The sequence below is a fragment of the Microtus oregoni genome, unplaced genomic scaffold (assembly GCF_018167655.1).
Source record: "Microtus oregoni isolate MIOR12 unplaced genomic scaffold, Mior012 000027F_ref0000203, whole genome shotgun sequence".
NCBI lineage: Eukaryota > Metazoa > Chordata > Mammalia > Rodentia > Cricetidae > Microtus > Microtus oregoni.
The window spans coordinates 6,227,533-6,252,204 of NW_024543086.1; the positions used below are offsets into that span (position 1 = coordinate 6,227,533).

General features: G+C 38.0%; 1 protein-coding gene across 1 annotated transcript in view; it reads right to left on the reverse strand.

The window, feature by feature from the left end:
* The window catches only part of Gabrb2 (gamma-aminobutyric acid type A receptor subunit beta2), a 201,642-nt gene that overhangs the window by 32,920 nt on the left and 144,050 nt on the right, over positions 1 to 24,672 (reverse strand). The window contains exon 7 of the mRNA XM_041675991.1: positions 524 to 661. Coding sequence (XP_041531925.1) covers positions 524 to 661 — 138 coding nt within the window. The remainder of the gene's footprint in view (positions 1 to 523; positions 662 to 24,672) is intronic.

Here is a 24,672-nt window from a genome sequence, read left to right on the forward strand (position 1 = left end):
TCCTTTGCACATGAGCTCATGCGACCACCCACAACATCTCAGATGTAAGAGACAAAGTGATAAGGGGGCCCGGGTCATCTCAACATTTGGAAGACCTTAGCACAAAGAATAGGTGGAGCTAATGCAAATCCCATGCTCTAAGAAAAATGTGGCCTTCTAGGGTACTGAGTTTAAAGGATGCCTTGCTACAGTGATAGGTGCTGAATGAACTGCCCTTGGCAACCCATAATAACTGACAAAAATGTGATAAAAAAATCCACCTATGTCTGACCCAGATCCTAATTCCTCTGCCTTTCTTTGTCTATTGCATATGAGAAAAGAGGAGAAGGGCTGGGCTCTGCTTGAAATTGACTTCAGAAAAAAGCTGTGTTTCTGAACGGTAATATAGGACCTCTTGGGAAATAGGAGCTATAGGATGGCTTCTATATTGTTGGTTCCTAGGAAACAGTCCCAAGAAAAGAAATGCTTAAAAAAAAAAATGTGCCGAAGTTTTCTTTGCTGAAGCCCCCCTCCCGCTACAAACCTGTAGAGAAGACCACCTTCTTGGTGATGAGTTTATAATCTACGATGGAGAACTGAGGGAGCTCGATCTTCGTCACCCCGGTGACTGCATTATCATCGCCGCGCCAGTAAAACTCGATGTCATCAGTTGTATATCCATCTGTAAGAGGAAGCACACATGACTGCACAAAACAGAAACAAAACACAGCTGTTTCTGAACACCTGTGCAGCAGCTGGCCTCTGTATTTATCAGAACCTGCAAAGAGCGTGTGATGTGTGAAGTAGCAATCTAAGCATTTTGAAGTCTAATGAAACCTTTCAACCTCACCATAAGGGAGAGATCATTAGACGCACACAAGGTGTCAGAGGCTGAGGGAAAGGGTACAGAATCCTCCTTTTAGAAGTAGGAAGTGGTGCACATGGGGTACAGATGTAGATCTATGTGGTTGTGAATATTCCCTTATCTATGAAACATGATCACATTATCACATGACCTTAGATCATGCATAAGATATGATGAAAGAAAAAAAATTAAAGCATTCAAGTGGTTAGTTTAGTGCTGAATGATATGAGACCTCCTCTAATATAGAATATTCTAATTGTAACATATTTGGGTTCATGTCACCAAAGAAGCCACCATGAAGAAATGAGTAATTGGTTCTTCAATATTTACATCCTACATCTCAAAAAACATCTTTTTTTTTTTCTCATTAAGATTTTGGAACTCTCAAAAATGCTACTGGGTCTAGTCGTTTTTAGTGGAACTGAATGGATAGTGTTCCTTAAAAATACACAGTCCATTCATTTGGCAAATGAATGCTGCTATTCATTTATACTAATTTCGGGGACCCATATGCTGCTCATCAGTGGGTATTCTCAAGCATGTAATAACGGTATACTGTTATAATGATACTTTTAACCCTTGACTCTTAACATACAAGCATAGGAACCATAAGTTCAAGGAATAGTACATATTGAGCTGTAAGAAGTATTTTAAGAGATATATGCAAAAGAATCTAGTGTATATTAATAATTAATAGAGTGATCTAACGTAGCCCAAAATATATCCCTCAAGCAGAAGCATGCACTGTCTTTACATATGGCATGTAAAGAAATGTCACATTCTGTCTTTAAAAATATTTTTAGATGGATAGTTGAAGGTTACAATTCTGGAAACTGGTCCAGTAATTTCAAAATTAGCAAAACAAATTAGAAACTGGTGAAGTTCCTTACCTTTGGTTTGTTATTAAATAACTAACACCATAGACTACATTGAAACACATTGTGGAGTTTTAAGTGACTATATTTTATTAGAATTTCCTCTAGAGGAAAGCTTAGCAGTCTCTCAGAGTGATTAAGAACTAAGAGGAAATAAATGCAAATGTGGATGACCTGACTTACACAGTATTCGTAATGAAAATAATTAGATTTCCTTTAGAACACATCAGATGGTAGCCGTGTATTGAAGTGCTTCATTAATATTTTTTAATCATAAAATTCCTAAATCTGAGTCATTACATTATTTTTGGTTGTATCACCAAAGCCTACAACCTGCATGCTAAATTTAAATAGGATATGAATGCAAAAAGCACAAATTAATTGCAATTCACCTGTAAGAAAGAAAATGACATGAACTCATGCCATGACATCACTTCTGATCAGGATTCACATTTATGTATGTACGTTTATAAATGTATAGAAAACCTGAGTTGGAGACAATTTTGTTTCCAAATATCAGTAAATAAAAGCATCACCAGAGATCTAAGTAGGACTGTCACCTTTAAATACAGATGCATAATAATTGAACAAGTCCTTACAAATGGGACATTATTTTATTGCACAATGTGGTATTTTAAAAAGGTTTCTCTCTCTCTCTCTCTCTCTCTCTCTCTCTCTCTCTCTCTCTCTCTCTCTTGATACAGGGTTTCTCTGTAGTTTTGGAGCCTGTCCTGGAATTAGACCAAGCTGACCTGAACTCACAAAGATCCACCTGCCTCTGCCTCTCAAATGCTAGAATTAAGGGCGTGTGCCACCACTGCCTGGCTAGGTTTTTCTCTCATTACTGTCAGTCTGCACATATCTTATTATTTATTAAGTCAATGTTCAATTTTATAATTTTACTTTATTAGTAATATAAAAATACACCAAGACATTAAACCATGGGAAACAATGAGAACAAGAATATGAGATTAATTGGTGAAAACACAGTGTTTTTTGATAGTGGTACATTAAGGTAGCTTAGTCCATTCAGAATGGACTAAGTTTTATTTTCAGTGGCATTGGTAAGTGTTTGCACTGGGTTTACCTCTTACTATCATCATAATCAGCCCTTATTAGTAGATTTAACCTACTAGTAATATCCTGTTCCAACCAGTCAGCAATGCATGAGAGTCGTAGGTCAATGGTATTGGGACGTTGACAGTAGATATGAATTAGATATGAGTTCATTTCTTAGAGAATCATAGTAAGAACCATTTGACTCTCTGCCTTTTAGGCATATAAGTGGCACTTCGAAAGCTTTTTGATTCAAACACTTCGTTTCTAAAAATTTAGCTTGTAACTCCCTTGTAGTATTCATTTTTGTGTGGGCACTATGGGTCTCCTAGGCACTGTTAGCAAATCTTTATTACTGTTCTAAGAAACATTACTCTTATAATGAATTTTATGGAAAACAGTTCCGTAATCAATGCATTTGAGAATAATAGCACATTTGGGCCACTGGTTATAGTCACAAAACATTTGACACAGTCAAATGGAAAGGAAACCATGAAATAAATAATCCGTTTAATTTTACTTATCCCTATCGTGGGTTAGATTTGTCTAGCTAAAGAAAATAAGTATTTAAAAACACCCACTCACATGCAATCAGTCTGTTAAATGGTGGATGGGAGTAGTTGCTCACACACTGCAGCAGAACCATATATGGTACTCTTAGTAATGACCAGAGAAGCTCATGAGAAGACTTAGGAACCCTTAAGAGTAAACCTTCTTTAGTAGATTAAACATCTTTTTATACAAATAAATTTTTAAGAGAGAGAAATTATTTTCAATAAAGGAAATGGAACTGCTTTGTGGACTTTCAGGGATGTAGAATGGAGAAATGGTTGCAAGAAAGCAAGCATTATTCTGATGCTTACCTAAATCAAGTGACAATAATTAGAAGCCTACAATTAGAATGGATCGCAAATACACACAGGTCTGAAAGTCGTGCAAAGGTATAAGACTGTGTAGTATCAATGCCAGTCATGAGGATTTTTAAAACACAGTAGTGGCTTTTCAAATTCAGTGATAAATTTTGCTGAGATACTCTGAGTGATTTCTCTGAATCTTTGTATCCCATTCCTCACTCTGATCTTTCAATGAACTGCTAGACATAAGTGTTCTGCTGTAAAACCATCTCTGGACCTCAAGCAGTTCAAAATAATTGGATGAAAGAAGGTCAGGCTTGAGTCTGTAGTGTTTGTTTGGAAAGCATACCGTTAGGTCATGGCCCAACATTCATTTGTGCATCAAAGATAGTGTGTGTGTGTGTGTGTGTGTGTGTGTGTGTGTGTGTGTATGTGTGTGTGTGTATGTGTGTGTGTGTGTGTGTGTGAAAGAGAGAGAGAGAGAGAGAGAGAGAGAGAGAGAACCACACATAAAATTCAAGTTTTATGAAGTATGAGACTGTAAAACCACATTCAAAAAAATGTCAAATGGTGGACTTTAAAATGCATTTCCCCTGGCAAAACAGTGATTTGTTTTTTATCTCTATATGGGATCAGAGTGGTTTTGTGATGATTTATGGAAATTTAACTATAGTGTATATCTTGAGTGTTTGCATTGTGTTTGAAGAGATGAAGTCATTAATGCAATGGTTCAGATCTCAAAACATAATAAACAAAAAAGCCCCAGTCATCAATAATAGTAGCTGTGCATTTGGGAACCTTATGGATAAAGCCTTAAGCTTTTTGTATGGTCATGGGATGGCAGTGGGTTGAAACTGGTTCTAGATATCAGGATTCTTCCTGTGATAGAGAAGAATATTTATCCAAATGCATAAGCTCTCAGGCTCAAAATAATATAGAAGATTCAGAAAAGTTTTGGCTTAAAAAAATAGGACAGTGGTTTTCAAACTTCATGTGTATAGAAATCATCCAGAAATCTTGTTAAAATGCAGACTTGATTTAGATATGAAGCCTGAGATTTTGCTGCTCTATCAAAGCCCATGAGGAGCTGATGCTGTTTGTCCAAATATCATCCTTAATATAGCAAGGGATTAAAGGATTCTGCAGAGTGAAATTTCTCTCCTCTGCCAGAGAGTCAGGTAAGGAATGCCTCGGATCGAGCCAGGCAGACTAAGGAAAAAGATTTCTTGAAAACAAAAGTTTTATTGAATCCAAAATTAAGGTACCTTTTCCTGTTTTTTGAGAGATACTAGAAAACATTTATTATATACTGCCTGGGGACTTGGTTTCATTTAACCATCTACAACTTATCAATAAAATAAGTAATACTGCAGAGAGCAGAAAAGGGATCTGGGTACAAAACTCTAGCACAAGTTGTACACATGCCAAATTTATTCTTATGTTTAGTTTTTAAAAGATCAAGAAAACTCCATCCTCTCATTAGCAGAAAACATTTCTATTTATATTTAACAGCAAGCCAATCAGCAACCTTTCAAGTTTTCCCCCTTTCTCCAATTTATGACACACAAATTATTACTATTGCTTTGTTTAAAATTGGCAAGAGCCAGGCATAATGATATAGTTATGTAATCTAAGCACTTTAGAAGTCAACTCTCAAGATTCTGTGTTGGAAGCTAGCCTGGGCTACATAATGACACTTTGCTTTAAATATAACATAAACAGAACAAATAAAGACAAAATGTAAAAGAATAGTAAGTAAAAATAGTTGACAAAGACAAGTTGATGGTGCTTTGATTGTTGTTTTACAAGACCAGGTCCTTTATGTAGCCCTGGCTGTCCTAGAACTCACCTGTAGACCAGGCTGACCTCGAACTCATGGAGGTCTGCCTGCCTCTATACCCTAAATGCTAGAATTAAAGGCATGGACAGCCACCACCCAGTTTGACGGCACTTTAACAAAACAATATGAAAGGCAAAAATAGAGAAAATATTTGGGCCGTCTTTCCATGTCGTCCAAAACTGAATGAAAACCCATCAGTCAAATGTTGAAAACTGACATTCCGTGGCTTCTATCTGATATCTCGTCTTATATCAGCATTCTGCCTCTTGTAAATTTCTCACCATTGGCCTGTTCTCTTTGTGAATTGTGAGGGGCTCTTTTACCTTCAAGTCCTGTTTCAAAGTGACCTTAATTATTTGAAGTATTTCTCCCTTCACATCTAGTATCCTGGTGTCAGCACTCTTGAAGGGCCCATCGCAATGTCCCTTTTTCCCCAGAACGTTCATTCATTCTACTTCAATTGAGATCCTTGTCTCTTCCCATTCCTGTAGCTTTCTTTTAAAGCACTCTAGTTGAGTGTCTGCCATTATACTTCCCATGGCCAAGTCTGAATTAGAGGATTTGGGGATGTGCCGGTCTTAGTGACAAGATTATCAAGAGGCATGGCTGGCTCCGTGGCTTTCTTTCTCTTTTGTGCAGGTCTTAACTTGAGCCAGAGCTTGTCCTACTCAGGCGAACTGAATTGTCAATGTGGTACTAACCCCTCCACCTGTGACTCATCAAATCCCCTCTGTAAGCACAGTGAAGCCCAGAAGCCATTTGCTGAGCAGTAAAAGCACAAGTCTGAGCATCATAAGTGCCTTGAGATGTGCAAGACCCATCCCGCAAGCTCCAAGTCATTAAAAGAATGCCAAGGCTTCTAGTACCAGTCCAAAGAAGCAATTTATCAAGCTGTAGCCAATGTCCCTGGGTTTAGTCAAACTTCCAGATGCTCTGTTTTTTTTTTTTTTTTTTAAAATAGGTATTGTCATTCCTAGAGTGAGCCAGTTTCTTTTGAAGGACCTCAGAACTCTAGTAATGATTTCCTCTGGGTTGATAGATTTGGGAACCCATCTGCCACACAAGTCTCCAGAGGGATCCAATACCTGCAGTTCAAATACAATAATGCTCCCTCGCGAAAGGTGGAGACAGTCACAGAGAAGAGCACGCTAACTCAAGAGTGCTAATGGAAGATGGTTAAATTAACAAGGCCAATTGAATGGCCAAGGAGATTTGCACAGCTGTGCAATAAAATGCCGTCAACTGTGACATCAAACCATCTGCTTCCTAATAAGAGGTGACAAAGGAAGTAAAGGCTCTCATATGGATCTTTCCGTCTTAACCCACTCTTTTGCATATCCTCACTGGAATACAAGGTGAGCTGAGGATCGCTCATACCAATGGTAGTAGGCAGAAAACTCCTACTGAGGGGTGTTGGCTCTGTGCTACATTAGAGTAGAACTTGACTAATAATGCTCTTCCTACAGGTCGTATATGAGCCCCTTTTCGTACTTGCATATTATCTGAAGGGTACTCGATATATTTAATATAAGTTATCTGGCACAGACTCTACTTCCCTTCTCAACTGTGAGATCTTAGCGTAAACAGTACTTACATTTTTGAGGTGGAATGAAAGATGACAAATATCAGATATTTAGTAAACATTTACTGAGACAGAGCAGATTTATGTGCCGTAAGAGGGTTTATGTACATAGCAGAAGGGAGGACTTAGAACGGATGGCTTATATGCCACTCTTGTTGACAGATACGTGCAGATAAATATGCTATTGCTCTTTTGTCTGGGGAGTTGGGAAGCCTGCCCTGAAATGAGCTAGAGCTGGGGCTTTATATAACAGCCACTGGCTTATGTGATTTAAGCATTTTTCTCCATGAAGCCCAGTGCTTCCTAAGCATTGTCTCACCCTATCTTTAACAGATTCTCTGACACAAAAGTGCTTTTCCTTATTTTATAGATAAAGAACCTGTAATTTAAAGAGGCTAAGTTACTTGCCCTAGTGTCAGAAATGGGAATTGAACTCAATCCTGTCTAATATTGGTAAAGAACCCCTTGGTCGATACAATTACCACCACACATTATGATACAAAACAATACGTCTGAATTATTGAGACACTCTACAGGGCTCAATCTTTACATTTTAGAGCACAGGTTGGCTTATCTTTACTGGAATACAGAGTCAACTGACGACATTCATATTTAAATATTCTCATTGTAGCCACTCCTTTTTGCAATGTGAATTTAAAGTTCCTGCCATTAAGAGGTAGGCTATTTCTCTGAACCCCAAATCAGTGCTGTCTTATGTTTTAATGAGCAGTACTGCTGACACTGTCCCAGCTTGGGTCTCAGGAATCTTTGTAGTTATGTTTACTCCTTCGGTTTCTGGTTACCACCATGGAAACTGGCCTTGAACAGCCTGCTGGATAACATGGGGGAAGAGGCATACTTTCCTTTATACTGGAGTCAGACAGCAAGTCCCCAGAACAATAACATGCTTGGCCGCAGCTAAAACGAGCCAAACTTGGCTTAACTCGATAAAACCTCCCAGCTAATTTGTAGTCTTTCAAAAAACAACAAAGATTGCTTTTGTTTTAATCCACTGAGTTTTAGGCAACTTGAGGTAGCAGCAACAAAGAGAGAACAACAAATTCTATCTATAACTAAAAGTAAGCTTTCTTCTCTGCTTAGAGATGTATGGCATACACATCGCCTTCCAGGATAGCATTCACAGCTGTATCTGGGCATTCCTTTAGAGAATCTGCAACTGCTTCCGTGAATCCTAGAGGCTGGACCAACCAAAACGCCAACCAGAACACCTACCTAGACTACTGTCCCAATTTGCTACACAGAAACCGTAGATCTGTGAAAGTAGAATATATGCCCTTCAGAGCTCATTTTCAATATCTCAAAAACACATTATTGTCCTTAAACAGCAATCCTCAGGTATTGGTTTCTGAATTCCTGTATCCTGAAAATCCACCGAAGACTCTAAAAATATATCTGTGTGGGCTAAAGTTATTGATATTTACCATGATATAAATTAAAATACATTTAAAAACATTTATAGTCATTAACTATTTGAAACCAACTATGGTGATTCTGTTACTTGCTAATGTAAAGAACATTTCTATGAAGACAAATTCTACTTTTCAAAACAAAAACTGCATAGCATGGGTGTTAGCTGGAATTTCCTTGCATTTCTCCAATGCTGATAGAAATTAGATGGATCCCCAAGTATACTTTTGCTTTGTCATTGCAGTCACACCTTCAGGAAATGTGTTCTCATGGTGTGAAAGAAAGGGTTATGAGGACATGGATTTTTGATATTCTTGTGAATAGAACTGTATTATCTGAGGATATGTATGAAATTCTCTGAATGTGATCTCAGGGAAACCTGGACATTCCAGATCACGTGTTGGCAATCACAGTCTCTGGGAATGAGCAATATGAGATTCTGTGATTTAGCTAAAACTAAGATGAATTCTGCTTTGAAAAAAACATATTTGGTTTATTTAATGTGTATGAGAGTTTGCTTGCATATATTTATGTGCACCATTGAGTTCAGAAGACTCCTAGAACTGAAGCTATGTTTAGTTGTGAACCACCATGTGGGTGTTGGGAGCCAAACCAGGGTTCTCTACAAGAGCAACAAATGTTCTTAACCACTGAACCATCTCTCCAGCTCCAATTCATTTAATCTTAAAAGGTTAAAAACTACTCATAAGTAATAATTTTGCTGTCTTATGATAAAGATAAAAAAATAACCTTTGAAAAGCTAAGAATTTTTGGTCATTTTTAATTCTAACTTAAAAATTATATTTATAGCTTAATTTTTAAATTTCTTAGTTTATTCTTCTCCTATACAATACCCGCTCACTACAGCTTCCCCTCAATCCACTCCTTCCAGTTCCTCCCACTTCCTCTCTACCCCAGATCCAGTCTCCCTTTGCTTCCCCAGCAAAGAGCAGGCCTAACAGGGACAGAAACCAGATATGGCAGAGCAAGATACAGTAAGACCATATATATGATGAAGAAGGTCATATATATCTGAGAAAGATATTTGTATTTGTCTATAACTGAAACTACATCCATCCATATCTGGTTCTCAACCTGGTGGGGACAGTGTATATGATTGTGGGATACAGAAAGATTGACCTTTGCCTTAGGACGACTACACCCTTTTTTAGATTCTTTGCTCTTCCATGATGATAGACTCAAATGTGAGGCAGAAATGGAATTGTTGACCAACAATCAGAGGACTGAGGGTCCCTGTTCAACAGCTTCAAACAGCTGAGGCCTGCTACAACCCAATGAATCTGAAATCAGACTCTTCTCCAGGTGAACATTCAGGATGGACCACAGGGACAGATGGTAGCTTGACCACAACCTCATGAGAGGCTGTGAACTCAAGTCACCAGAAAACTTTACTCCTGAATGCCACATATTCTCAAATAAGAAATATCTGCTATTTAAAGCCTTTAGACTTGAGAGATATTTGTGAGTCAGAACTCACAATCAAACTATGAAATAAACACTAAATCTCAAGCTGGGTATTAAAAATGTACCTTCACACAATAAATGTATAAATAAAATCACGTTCAGCATTGTAGTCAATGATGAAACGTCACAAAATTTTTCACTCTGATCACGAAAGACTGATGCTCAGTCTAGCTGCTTCCATTTGGCACAGTACTTGAAAAATCATTGTCAGAACAATTGGACAAAGTAAAGAAAGAAATACACCAAATTTGAAAGGAAGAATTTAAGTTGTATTTGCATGCAAACACATTTACACTCACGTGTACACAAACATACACACATGCACAAGTACACAAAGGACTTAAAACTAATAAATCTAGAAAAGATGCAAGGCACAAAGTCTGAATTTTAGGAAATGACAAATGTTTTGTCTAAGAAAGAATAAACTAACTGAAAATGAAATATAGGAAACAACCATACTCATAAAAGACAGAGACTTAGGAAGAAGTATAATCAATGAAATAAAATAATTGGATAAATAAAATATACAGATGAAGCAAGCAAATGCTGGCTAATGAATTAGAGTGTGGGTATCACCAAGGTGTTCTGTCCTAGACCAATGTAAGAGTGAATGAGCATTGAGACATACAAGGCTTCATGTGTTATAGATGGAGTGAGTATATAAAAAAGCCAGTTTTAGACACATAGACCTGTACACATAAACCTTGGTATAGGTGAAAGTGTTCAGTTTACAGATAAACATTTGAATATATTCAGCACACAAATGATATTGAATGTTGCACAGCTCTGAGATAGCACAAAGTTTTGAGTTCAAATTGGGACAAATTCTAAGTGCAGTTGAAGATGAGTGGTCTGTGTATGAACTCACACCCTCAGCTAGGGAAGGATGCAAGATTAAAATCTAGCAGACCAAGAAGAATAAGAAAAAAATACATTTGATAGGAGGTAAAGTTAGAGAACAAACAATGTTGTTTGAAGATTTGCCTCAAGCAGTTCACTCACTGAAGAGGAGAACAAGAGTTTCATCTGAGTTTATTAACAGCCATAGAAATCTCAGCTTGAGTCATGGTGGAGGGGCAAGACATACTGGAGGAATTTGAGAATAAAATATAGAATAGACGTTTAAAGGAAGTTTGCTACAAAAAGGGAAGGCAAGTCTTGCAGCTAGGTATGCTTCTTAAGTAAAAGATGATGTTTGCCTTTAAGTAAGAAGAAGTAGGGTCTTCCTTTTAGGCCTGTCAGTGGAGCAATAAGTACTGGTATAGGAGAGAGGGTGACCGGCTGGAGACATTCCCTTGTGTGGGCAAGGTGAAGAAATTCTATTTACAGGACTCATGACAACAGCAGGGAGAAGGTGGCATGTGGGTGAAGATGCTGGTGGCTGGGTAGGTGCAGGGTGGGAGGCTTCTAAGTCCTCTCTTGATGATTCGGTTTTCTAAGTGGGGTGGAGAACAAAAACGGTCATTCACTGGGAGAACACTGGAGGAGGTGTTGAGAAGGTAAGGAGAAAGGAAAATCTTTTGGGGAGAGGGAAAATAAATGGATATAGCATGTATAAGGTGATTGTCTATCAAAATCAATGACATAGTTGAAAGCTGTGATCAGAACCACAGAATAGACCAGTCACCATGCCTTGCTTCACCTACTTTAACTGGGCTTTTTCTCTGATCCAAAACATTTAGACTAGAATATAGAGTTTCATGGAAACAGCTTTGCCTCTTGGGAAATCTGTGGGTGGCAACTTTTTATTTTGATGTTTTAATGACGAAAATCTAGGACACGATTATGTGTGTGTCCTTTTTTTTTAACCCTGGAAGAGAGAAAAATATCTAAATTGAATCCTAGCACTTCTAAATACATCTAAGCATACTTGATCCAATGGTTACAGATGTGTAGGTATACTACATATAGTACACACCTACACACACACACACACACACACACACACACACACACAAAATTCAGGAAATATTTGATGTTTGACTTGTCTGCGATTTATGTAAGTTTTCCTTATCCTCATTTAGATTTATGCAATGCCAAAGATATTAGTGGGGGGTTCTATTATAAAAAAGAGTCACTGATAGAAGATAAAAAGTCAGTTTGTAAAAACTCATGCTATTTTTCATCTAAAAAAAAAAACAATGAAGAAAACAAGTCATCTCCTCCAGGAGTCTACTAAAAAGCCTCAGAAGTGGTCTGCCTTGTTGTCTGTGGTTGCTAGCTATTGTTCTTAATAAAAGCAACCACGGCGATTTAGAAAAATGTCAGATTCCCATCGGGGGAAGTGAACATATGCGCTAAACCTAGAATATTGTAAAATGAAAAGAAAACAAAGACTACCAGATTTGTAACAAAAAGGTTCAGTCGCCAAACAGTCCATTGGCAAAAATTAAAAGAACGGTTTCTACAGCAGCAAATACACAATATTCAATGCAGAAAAACTATCTTTAAATACACTCCTCGACTTTTACCATTCCATGATCAATACTGAAGGGTACTGGGAAATCAACTCATTATTTTGAAAATTCATATAAAAAAGCATATGAAGTCCTATCTGTTTCTAAGATTATAAAATAATGATACAAGGAAACCATTTCTTATAAGAACAATACCCCAGATAATAAGTTAAAAAGAAGAATAATTATAATCCTATGATCAATCATTTTGCAAACTGTGATGTTGTCCTAAATGTAGGCTGGTGCCACAGGACAACCCAGTGTCATATGTGTCCTGGTAGAAAAAACGATTCTCACTAGGTAGTTCATCTGACAGAAGTAAAACCACATAGTTATGGCTGGGCGGTGGTGGCGCACTCCTTTAATCCCAGCACTCAGGAGACAGAGGCAGGCGGATCTCTGGGAGTTCGAGGCCAGCCTGGTCTACAAGAGCTAGTTCCAGGACAGGCTTCAAAGCTACAGAGGAACCCTGTCTCGAAAAACAAAACAAAACAACAACAACAACAACAACAACAACAACAAAAAACCTCACACAGTTAGTAGTAATGCTTAAGATTTATTCCTGCAAAGAAGCCTGAGGAGGGAGAATCCCCAGTAACACTCAGGAAGACAGATAGAATTAAGAGATAAAGATATCTTAAAACACATCGCAGTAAAACAATCAGCCTTTCTTCAGATTGCATGGAAGTCTAAAGGAAAACATGAGAGTGGTTTTCAATATAATAATTAGAAGAAAAATAAAAAAGAAGCAAAACAATTAATTATACATCAAAACTACTTGAAGGAATTACATTTGCATGGGCTTTATTTGGATCTTGAACAGTGTGACTATTTTGAACATTAAGCTGACCTAATGTAAATGAGCACTGGCTAAAATTTGATTACTTTGAGAAATGATTTCGAAATTTGATGTTTAATGATCATTGATATCCATACTCCAAAAGGAGTTTTTAATCGGATGATACAGCTGAAATACTTAAGGACAAGACTGCAAAACTGCTCCTGATCTGTTCAATAACATGGCAAGACAGGGGATGCGGACTTCTGAGTAGGAAGCTCGTGAGTTTATCGTGTTGTGTGCTTCATTTTCGTGAATAGCTGAGCCTTTCCATTTTAAAAGCGAGAAAAAGAAAGACAAAGTTTGAGTCGCTCCTCTTCGTGGACAGGGGAAAAAAGCAGAGAACACTGCTGTGATTTTATCCCAGGTCTCTGGGTTGTTTTGTAATTTGTCTGTTATCTTCTTCTTTCCGAGGCTTAGGAAGCAATTGGGGTAAAATAATCCTTCATTCTTTATCTGGGAGCCATCAGCTTTATTTACGAATCCAGGCTTACTTGTGCCAAATATAGGCTGGAGGGAATCTTGGGAAAAGTTATGCTTTTAAAGACAGAGACGTGCTGTTTTTTGAATAATTCCAAAGGTTTGTGCTGTTCCCATCATAATGTAATTTTAATCAAAGACAATTCTAAAGGAAATGGATTTTAAATATTCAGTGTTTTGTTAAAAATTTTAAGACGCAGAAGGGAGGGGTTGGAAATACTGGCATTTCAGCACTGGGGATAGAACCCGAGTATGCCAGGCAGAGATGCTGGCCAAATGCTCATACACTGAGCACCCACAGTACAGCCCCAACTTATACTGGTTTCAGAAATTGATTTTTCTCTGCCTCACATATTACTCAGTGTTATTATGTGATTAAAGACTATGTAGCTTTTCTTCAAGTTATAATGCACAAAACATTAGTCTTGAAACATTTCTTACACTATCATTTATTTAGCTATAATGATTTATTTTACATTCTACACAACCGCAGTTTTCATCGGTGTATACTGATTGCAAAATAACTCAAAACATCATTCTTTTGTGGGTGCCTATATTTTGTGTATGATAATCCATATTTCTGTGCAAATAATTTGTATTATTTGATTATAATTAATAGTAGAGTTTTCCTGATGGATCATATATTAAACTTATCTAGCTTTCTTTGATAATGAAGTAGGGAAATTTTATGACATAGTGTTTAGGTTTTGCCCCCTTTTTATAGTATATCAAGCTGCCTGGGGCACTATCCACTATATTACCAGTTTTATCAAAAATAAACTGAATAGATAAAAAGTTTTATATACTAAATTTCAAAATGGTGATGTTCTAATATGTACAACCACAACTTCATTATAAGTGACTGGATTTTGAAAACGCCTAAAATACGGCTACTACTCGACCTATTGAAAACATTCTTCTCTCATAATTCCATCCAGAGCACAGTTTCCCCTACCTCCACTTCTCCCAGCTTCTCCCAATTCCCCTTCTTCTCTTGATTCACTCCCCTTCTGTTTCCACTTCAGAAAAGATCAGGTCTTCAAGAGACAGCAGCCGGATACAATAAAACAAAGCAAAAGCCTTCATATCCATGCTGAACAAGTCACTCCAGTAGGAGGGAAAAAATGCCAAGAACATGTTTAAAAAAAAAAGTCAATCTACCTCAGGATCCAGCAATACCACTCTTGGGGAATATACCCAAGAGATGCCCAATCATACTACAAAAGCATTTGTTCAACTATGTTCATAGCAGCATTATTTGTAATTTCGAGATTCTGGAAACAACATAAATGTCTTTCAATGGAAGAATGAATAAAGAAAGTGTGGAATATATACACATTAGAGTACTACTCAGCGGTAAAAAAAATGATGACATCTTGAATTTGGCATGCAAATGATGGAAATAGAAAACACTATTCTGAGTGAGATAACCCATACCCAAAAATATGAATAGGGTATGAACTCACTCATTAGTGGATTCTAGCTATAAACAAAGGACATTAAACCTATATTTCACAAGCCTAGAGAAGCCAAATAACAGGGTGAACCCAAAGGAAAACATATATAATTCCTCCGGGAAATTGGAAGCAAACAAGATTGCCAGGCAAAGGTTGGGAGCGTGGGGGTGGGGGTAGGGGTAGGGGTGGCGTTGGGGGAAGAGAAGAGGGGAGAGAGAAGGGAGAAAAGAAAGACTGGAGAGAGCTTGGGGGAGTGGGAGGGTGGAGATGGAGGAAGGGTAGATATAGGAGCAGGGTCAAGAAGATATTGACATTAAGGAAGCCATTTTAGGGTTGTCAAGAAACTTGACTCTAGAGGGGCCGAGGTGTCCATGGCGATGTCCCCAGCTAGGTACTTGGGCAGCAGATGAGAGGGTGCCTGAACTGGCCTTGCCCCACTATCACACTGATGATTATCTCGATTACCACCATAGAATCTTCGTCTGGCAACGGATAGAGATAGACAGAGACCCTCATCAAAGCAATGGACAGAGCTCCCAAGGTCCAGTTGAAGAGCAGAAGGAGGGAGAAGATAAGCAAGCAAGTCTGGACCGCGACGTGTTGGTCTACCCACTGAGACAGTGTGCCTGTTCTAATGGGAGCTCACCAAATCCAGCTGGACTGGAACTGAATGAGCATAAGATCAAACCGGACTCTCTGAATGCGGCTGACAATGGGGGCTGACTGAGAAGCCATTGATAAAGGCACTGGGACTTGTTTCTACTGCCTGTACTGGCTTTTTGGGGACCCTAGTCTATTTGGATGAAAAGCTTCCTAGGCCTGGATGTAGGGGGGAGAGCCGTGGACTTCCCACAGGTCAGGGTTCTCTGCCCTCTCTTAAGGAGGGAGGGGGAGAGAGGAGGGTAAGTGGGGGAGCGGGAGAGGAATGAGAGGAGGGGAGGAAGTGTAAATTTTTGAATGGAAAAATAATAAATAAATAAATAAATAAATAAATAAATAGAAAAAATAGTCGAGACTCACTCTCTCTCACTAGTCGCAGTTCCACAAAAACACTGGGCAGCGACGGCAAAAGCCTTGAATCCCAGCACTTGGGAGGCAGAGGCTGGTGGATCTCTGTGAGCTTGAGGCTAGACTGGTCTACAAGAGCTAGTTCCGAGAAAGAAAGAGAAAAGAAAAAAAAAAAACAAAACAAAACACCAAGCCATAACCTATACACAGAGGATCTGGTGCAGACTAATACAGGCAATGTGTTTACTGTGCTTGCTGCTTTAGTCTCTGTGAGCCCAGGTGAGCCCTGCTTAGTAGACTGGGTGGAACGCGTTCTCCCGCTTTCCTCCATCACCTCTGACTCCTAATTTTTTCCCTCCCCCTCTTTTATGGAGCTCCCTGATCTCCTAGGGGAACAAAAGGAGACCTCCAATTTAGACTCTCTGTATACTATTTGACTGTGGGTCTCTGTACTCGCTCCCATCTGGTGCTTGAGGAGGCCTCTCTGATGAAGATTGGATTAAGCGCTGTAGGCACAATCTATCAGTATGGCAGAATATCACTAGGAATCATTTCATAGATTTTTTTTTTTGTCGTTGTGTTTGGTTCTAACCTAGGACTCCGGGCTACCCAGTCTCTTTTTCCTGGCATAAGCCTCAAGTTAAAGCAGGTATTTGTTGGCCAATCCCTAAAGTTCTGTGCCACCATTGCTCTAACACGTCTTACAGACAGGACAGATGGAAGGTTGAGGGTTTTATAACTGGGTTCGTGTCCAGACTTCTCTTTGCATAGCCTCAAGAGTACCTTCCCATGCTAAAGAGATTAGAACATGAAGGTAAAGACTCCATACAGCTACCAGCTCAGACTCTACCTTCAATGAGCTGCTGTGATGTTGACCCCAGCAGTGGAACACTGCTGCCAGTTTTCAGAGACATCTAGATGGTTTTCAGTTCCTGGATAGATAATATGAACAAAGCTACAATGAAAGAGTGTCCTTTGGTAAGCAAAGCTGTCCTTTATGTAAGTGCCCAAGAATGGTACAGCTGGGTCTTGAGATAGATCAGCTCTCAATTTTCTATAAAACGGTCATCTTGGTTTCCATAGTGGCTGCACAAGTTGGCACTCCCACCAACAATGGAAGATCATTCTCCTTGTTCCATGTTCTTGCCAGCATAAGCTGTCACTTGTCTGACTGATCTTAGACATTTTGACAGTGTTATATGGAATCCCAAAGTAGTTTGATTTGCATTTCCCTGATGGCTAAGGATACTGAACATTTCCTTAAGATTTTCTCAGTCATTTGAGGTTCTTCTATTGAGAATCCTCTGTTTAGATCTGTACTCCATTTTTCAAAGTGGATTATTTGGGTTTTTTAATATCTAGTTTCGTGGGTTCTTTATATATTTTGGATATTAGCCCTCTATCAGATGTGGAATTGATAAAAAAAATTTCCCCATTCTGTTGGCTCCTACTTTGTCCTATTGATGGTGTCCTTCACTTTACAGAAGATTCCAGTTTTAGGAACTCCCATGTATTAATTGTTGATTCAGTGCCCATGCTATTGGTTTTTTGTTCAGAAAGAGGTCTCCTGTTCCAGTGGATTCAAGGCTATTTTATCCATTCATTTTATATTTTCTTGTACTACTTTATCTATTTCTTAGGTAAGAAAAGGAAAAAATGTTTATGATATTATTTTTACTTAAGTATTTAGGTTATATATCCCCAGTCAACATTTTAGTAATACATTTATCTGTCAGTCTTAGAGAAATCAGACTACTTTTTGTTTATTCCTTGGTCAAAATGACCTACTTTGAAGATAAAGATATAATGCTTCTACAAAAAGTATAATTGTAGTTATTTTATTGTATATCATAAAGCAGATTCCTTCAAATTTCATTTGAATTTGAAGGGGAACACAATTTAATATTTTTAAAAAGGTCTCTTCAACTATGTAATAAAATGACTTTCATAGAAGAACTTTTCCTGTTTTTGTTTCAATTTTTAAAATTATAGAAGTTTATTCATTTATTTATGTATTTCTTGTGAGTATGTGTGTATGTATGTGTGTGTTTATATATTTGTGCCATGTGGAGGTCAGAAGACAGTTTACAGTAGTAGATTCTCTTATTTTACTAAGTAGGTTCTGGAGATCAAATTCAATAAGCAGATTTTAAGGAGAAGCCTTCTTCCTGAACCAATTCATCAGTTTAACAGAATAGAAATTTTAAAAATTAACATGAAATAATTTGATTTAATATGTGTGTGTGCATGTGTATACATAATTGAAGTCAGTCTCTTGAAAAAATATCTGCTTGTTATGTTCATTTCAGCATTTTCCATAATATCCAAGTAATGAAAACTATTTAAATGTTCATTGATTAAAAAAGAATAAGGAAGATACAGCATACTCACAATGAAGTGCTATTTGGCCATAAAAGGATATTGTGCCTCATGCAGCAGCATTGGTGAACCTATGGGACATTGCATTTAGTGGAGTGAACAAGGCACAGAATGACGAAGACTGTATTCCATTACAGAAGCTGCTAAAATAAACTGACAGCCAGAAGTTGGAATGGCATGATCAGGAAACAGAGGAGCCCAAACCGAGGAGTTGTTTAGTGGGTATGAATACACTGGTTCCTCCCAAAGCCAGAAAAAGAACTATCATATGCCCTTTGGTTCTACTAATTCATAATCCAAGATAATCCAAGTAATTAAAATATATATGTTTTAGATATGGATAGGACAAACCCCCTAAATGTTCATTACTATTTGTACATATTGAAAAGCTACACTATACAAGATAAATATGTAAATTACTTAATATCATTTAAAAACATAAAAAGTAACAAATATTGAGGATGTAGACAAAATGGAGCCCTTATACACTACTGGTGGCAATGTTATCTAGTCTAGCTACTAAAGAACTCATAAAGACAGTTCCTCCAGAACCGGGGATAGATCTGTCATGTGACCCAGCTCCATCACAGCTGTCTGTTTCCTCGAAACAGTCTGAGTCCAAATCCCTCAAAGATGTTTGTGTATCAATGTTTATTGCATAGTTAGTCATAACAGCTAAGAGATGGAGCCAATCTAGGTGTCCCTCAAAAGAGGACTGGGTGACGAAAATATGTTATGCATACACAGTGGAGGTTTTTTTTTTCCATCCGCAAAGAAGAAATACATCATGACAGTTGCAGGAAAATGAGTGCAAGTGGAGACACTCATTTACCATAAACATGTGCATTCTTTTTTTGTGTCACCACTCCTTAAATAATAAAAAAGTGAAAGTATGTTTAAATACATTCTCTCTCCAAAGCTCTCCATGTACCTACACCCTATGACTTCTATTTCTCCAGTCTAATCAACCAGCACATAGCAGAATCAATTCCTCTCGTGGATGTTTATTTGCCTCTAAAAGAAGTTTCATTTCCTGTGCTTTATAGCTCTCTCTCTCTCTCTCTCCTTTCTATTCTCTGTCTCTCCCTCCCTTTCCCTTTCTCTCTCCCTTCCCTCTATGTTCTCTTTGTTCTCTTATTTATTTTGTAATCAAAACCTCTTACATCCTTTCTCCCCTTTTCTCTCTCCAAAGCTCTCCATGTACCTACACCCTATGACTTCTATTTCTCCAGTTGTCATTTCATATACATATATATTTATATAAACACACACATTTCTAAATATATAACTGTTTTAAAATCTTATTCAAGAAAGATTCCCATGAACGTTTTTCATAGTAATCGAGATTCTGGTAATTTCAGACACAGACGTTTTCTTTTTTTTTTTTTTTTTTGTTTTGAATCTGCTTATGTTATACCATTTGGGATACGTTTTCTGGATAATATTAAGGCTTCACCAAGTCACTCACCAGCACTGAGCAGGTCCTATGAACTTTAAGTGTGCGGTGAGCATGTATAGTAGGTTCTCAACTCCTTAACTGAGAAATCTGCAAACAGGGAAGTTGGCACTTTTATGTTAGGGAGTGATTCATTCTGCCAGTTCCCCAGAGACTCAATGTTATAAAAAGCAACCTATATTCCCAAGAATACAATAAACCATTTCAAAAGGAAATGACAGTCACAGAAAGGGAACCTCTTTAAAATTGCAGCTAAAATGAAAAATATGACTGACTGGCAGTAAGCTCCAAGACAGAATCATGCTGATGAAGCAATGGCCGAAGAATTCCTATTATCCCTCTGCTATCCAAGGGCTTCTGTTCTCTTGCTTTTAGCTATGAAATAAGAAAGTGATTGTTCTCCACATTTGGATACTTGAATCTCATTCAAGTAATTGTGCACAAAGAACTACAAATTTAGAACCAATCATTTGACATCATCTGAAGAAAATCGGTGATCTAATTTAACCACATTTATTTTTCCTGTCCCAATTCTAGTCATCTGGGCACCTTGAAAGCAGGAATAAAAGTCACCATTGTCCCATTTAATTTGTGGGAAATGTTTACTTAACTCCTCACTCAAAGTGTGTATCCAAGAATGCATAAATAGTGCTATGTTTTTAAAAGGAAAGTCAAAAGGGCTTGGTCACAGTGATGAATCAGTCTTAATTTAACCTATTGAGAAGAATTTAAAAAATACTACTTAAAATTTTAACCTTTTGGAAAGTTAGATATTGCTCTAAGGCACATTATAATAAGAGAAAAATAATTCTTTGAGAGACCGTAAGACCTTTCTCAGTTTTATTAATCTTTCGAGGTCCTGATTAGAAATCGCTGGATAGCTCTAGTTTGTTAAATTTAAGTGTTATCTAAATAAAAATTATCTTTATAAAATTTTCATTTATCCATGTAAAGGGGATATTGCTGTATATGATTAAAACAAAAAACAAAAGCAAAAAATCAAAACACTGTACTTTTTTCAAACATATATGTCCCTTGTGAAGATAAATAACAGTTCACCATAAGCTTTCACGCATACTAAGAAATTAGTCAAAGTTAGATATTAATTTTATGGAAAACGCAAATAAAATATTAAAAAGAACCCAATTGCATACTCTGAGTTTGTTAAATATCACAAGTCAACATTGCGTTCCTCTCTGAATGCACTGAGTAGGAATTGCTATCCAACATATAAATTAGAAACTTGTCTATTTTGATCATTGTTTTTAGTGTTTGCAAATTTCATACTTGCTTCCGAGCTCCAGTTCCTCTCCTGTGTACTCCCATCATTTATGCTTTCCAGCTTCATATCTCTTTAAAAGCTCATAGGCTACTTAGTACTGTCAGTTGTGCATGGGTATAAGACCATGGAAGTATAGGGAGCCTCTCAGAGGCTGCAGGCTGGAAAAAACTGGCTCTAGGTACTCCGTAATCATGAATTGCCAATAGCTCTTCTCCCATTTATGTTTAGATTTTGGCTGAGTTGATCTTTTGCAGATCCTGTGCAAGAAATCACAGCGCCTGTGAGTTCATGTATACAATAGTCTTGTGATGTCTGAAAATTTGGTTTTGTCATATTTAATTTAAAATTTCTTCTCATTTTCTAATACATATCTATCATAGATTGCATCTCAGCAACTAACTTATTTAAAGTCTAACATTATCATCAGAATAACCCAAGAAATGTCATTTCAAGTGTCAGAAAAAGCTACCACATGCTTCAAAGTTCAGTGGAAACTACATATATATTTAACGAGTAAATGTGGCTTCAAAACATTAACACCAAGATGTAGACAACAGCATTTCACAGTATTAAATGTCTTCTTCAGAGATAAGGAGGCACCAAAGAAAACATTTCTTACAAGTATTTAAGTTATATGTGTGAGTCATCAAGTAAGTGCACATGTTTGCACCAGCGTATGGGTGTGGACGTCAAACCTGTGTGAAATTCTTTACTTCCACAGTAGGTTCAGTAGATCAAACCCAGGTCATCAGGCCTTTAAGACATCTCACTGGCTCATCACACTGCATGGTATAGGAAAATTAAAGATTATTCTGGAAAAGCATCTCCAGAATTCACTCAGTTAGACAATTTCACTCTGCATAGTACCCTTCATACAGATGGCCCAAACCTAGTGTCTGACACACAGGTAAACCTACGTTTCTTTCATGTTTGTGATTTCACTTTGTGTTCTCACTTCACACTATCCAATTTGTTCGCCCTGCCCCACATTCTCTCTCCTCTCCTCTCCTCTCCTCTCCTCTCCTCTCCTCTCCTCTCCTCTCCTCTCCTCTCCTCTCCCCTCCCCTCCCCTCCCCTCCCCTCCTCTCCTCTCCTCTCCTTTCCTCTCCTCTCCTCTCTTCTTCTCCTTTCTCTCCCCCTCTCCTCTCCTCTTTTCTCTTCTCTCCCCACTCATTTATCTTCCAGAATATTTTTATTTCACTCAAAGTCTTTCATTTTACTTTCTGTGTATGGTTGTTGCCTGCGTGTATATTTGTGCACTATGTATAAGCCTGGTCCCTGTGGAGGCTAGAAGAGGGAATCTTATAGCCTGCAGTTCTAACTACAGAGGTTGTGAGGTGCTATGTGGGTACTGGCATTCAAGTCTGGGTCCTCTGGAAGAGCAGCCAGTACTTTTAACTGCTGAGCATCTCTTCAGCCCCACCGGAAATATTGTGAAAACAAAGTATAAGCAAAGGGAAAAATCAGGAAATATAAAAGCATCAGAAGTCTCCCAATCAAAACCAAAAATACCTACAAGCTATCAATACTTTTTTTTAATTTAATGACTGAAGAAGTACTCAGCTAGTGTGATGGTAAACTGATGATTCAGGCCTGCATTTAGGTGGAAATAAGTTTTGAAGTTGTAACACACAGCAGAAAGAAAACTTTTAGAGACATGGATAGAGCAAGGCTTAGAGGTTAGTATGGAAAAGAGAAAAGCAGAAAGGAAGGAAAAAAGCTACCAAGTTAGAAGTAGACAAACTTGACTATATAGGTCCAGCATGACCCAAAGACATGACTTCATCAGCCCTTAGAAGCGTAGAGGATTTCCAGTTTCTCTTGAAATAAAATCTCGATTTCAATGCAACATTTCCTGAAGCTGAGAAGAGGTTTCCAGCTGTAGAGCTCCCTTCCTGTCCACACTTAGTCTGTCTAACTTATTGGCACACCCAGGCCAGTATTTGAGGACGTGTTATTTCCTAGCACCAAGAGGTCCAGTGGCCCAAGAAGAGATGGCAAACCTTAGACAGAAGTGTTTACGGGGTTGCATAAGAGCAGAAGCTAGGGCCTTTCCAAAGGAGGATGCATAGAAAGTTCTTAACAATTTAGACATGCTTTGTTCGTAGACATAAAAGTGGACCTGAACTGGCTACTTCCTTCTGCTGGTTTTCCTTCAGTGTGCTGCAGGTCCCATGCATACTGCTAAGAACTGTTCTTAGCACCCTAACTCAGTTGTGAGCCATGCTAAAGTACTGATTGGCCAGGTAAGGTGTGCTCACCAGTATGATAGTGTCAAGTATGCTGTGAGATAGCCATATTGGTTAATTTTCTGTTGCTGTCCAGAATACCATTAGCAGAAACAACATAAGAATTAGAGAGTTTACTTTGGTTTGAAGTTCCAGAGGGATAAGAACCCATCAAGGTTCATGGAGGGGCAGAGGCATGGCAACAAGTAGCAGGCATGGTAAGCGGAGCAGGACAGTAAGAGGATAGATCACATTTTAACAGCAAGCATGAAACACAGTAGTGGGAGGCTGTATAACCTCTAAGTCTATGCTAGGTGATGTGCTTCCTTCATCCAGCAAGGCTGGACCACTTAACCTCTTCCACAACAGCATCACCAACTAAAAACAAGATATTCACACACCAGCATTTATGGTGGACACTTCCCATTCAAATCCCCAGAGTAACCAATGCTTTCTGATGAGATATCAATCTTACTCTATGGAAGAAATTTATATCTGCATTTTTAAACATGGACAAAAGCCCATGATAGAAGGGCTCATAGACCCTTGTATAAAGACACTGCTGTTGAAAAAAATGGTATAATTTCTGTTAATTGTCTTCCATGTATCTGTTCAATAGATTGTGGTTATTTGACCCACTTGAGATAATCATTTTTACATTTAAAACGAGGCCTGATAATATAATGTAGGGTTCAGCAAATCAAAGTAAAATATTATGGATGGCCTTCTTGCTACCAGATCTGGAATTGATTTGATTATACATGTTGATATTTATGGTTCTCACTGAATCTGCAGGCAAGTCTGCCACATCTACCCCAGGGCTTCCTACCTTTATATTTTTCTAGATCCTATTTTTAGAAAACTTTGATTTTTCCAGATCTTAATATTAGAAATTCTGGTATGTTCCTCATTTCTCTTGTGTGGTGCTGAACACATCAGCATGCCAAATCTATGCTGTAAAGTAATTTCCTACAGGAATACCGGCAGCTCCTGCCGTGAGACCATTGAATTTCTACCAATTAAGAAGCTTTAAAAGGAACTTCTTTTTAAAATAATACTTTAAATGGCAGCTCTATTTTTGACTCCGTGGATAAGAGTATGCATTAGTAGTGCATATGTCATGT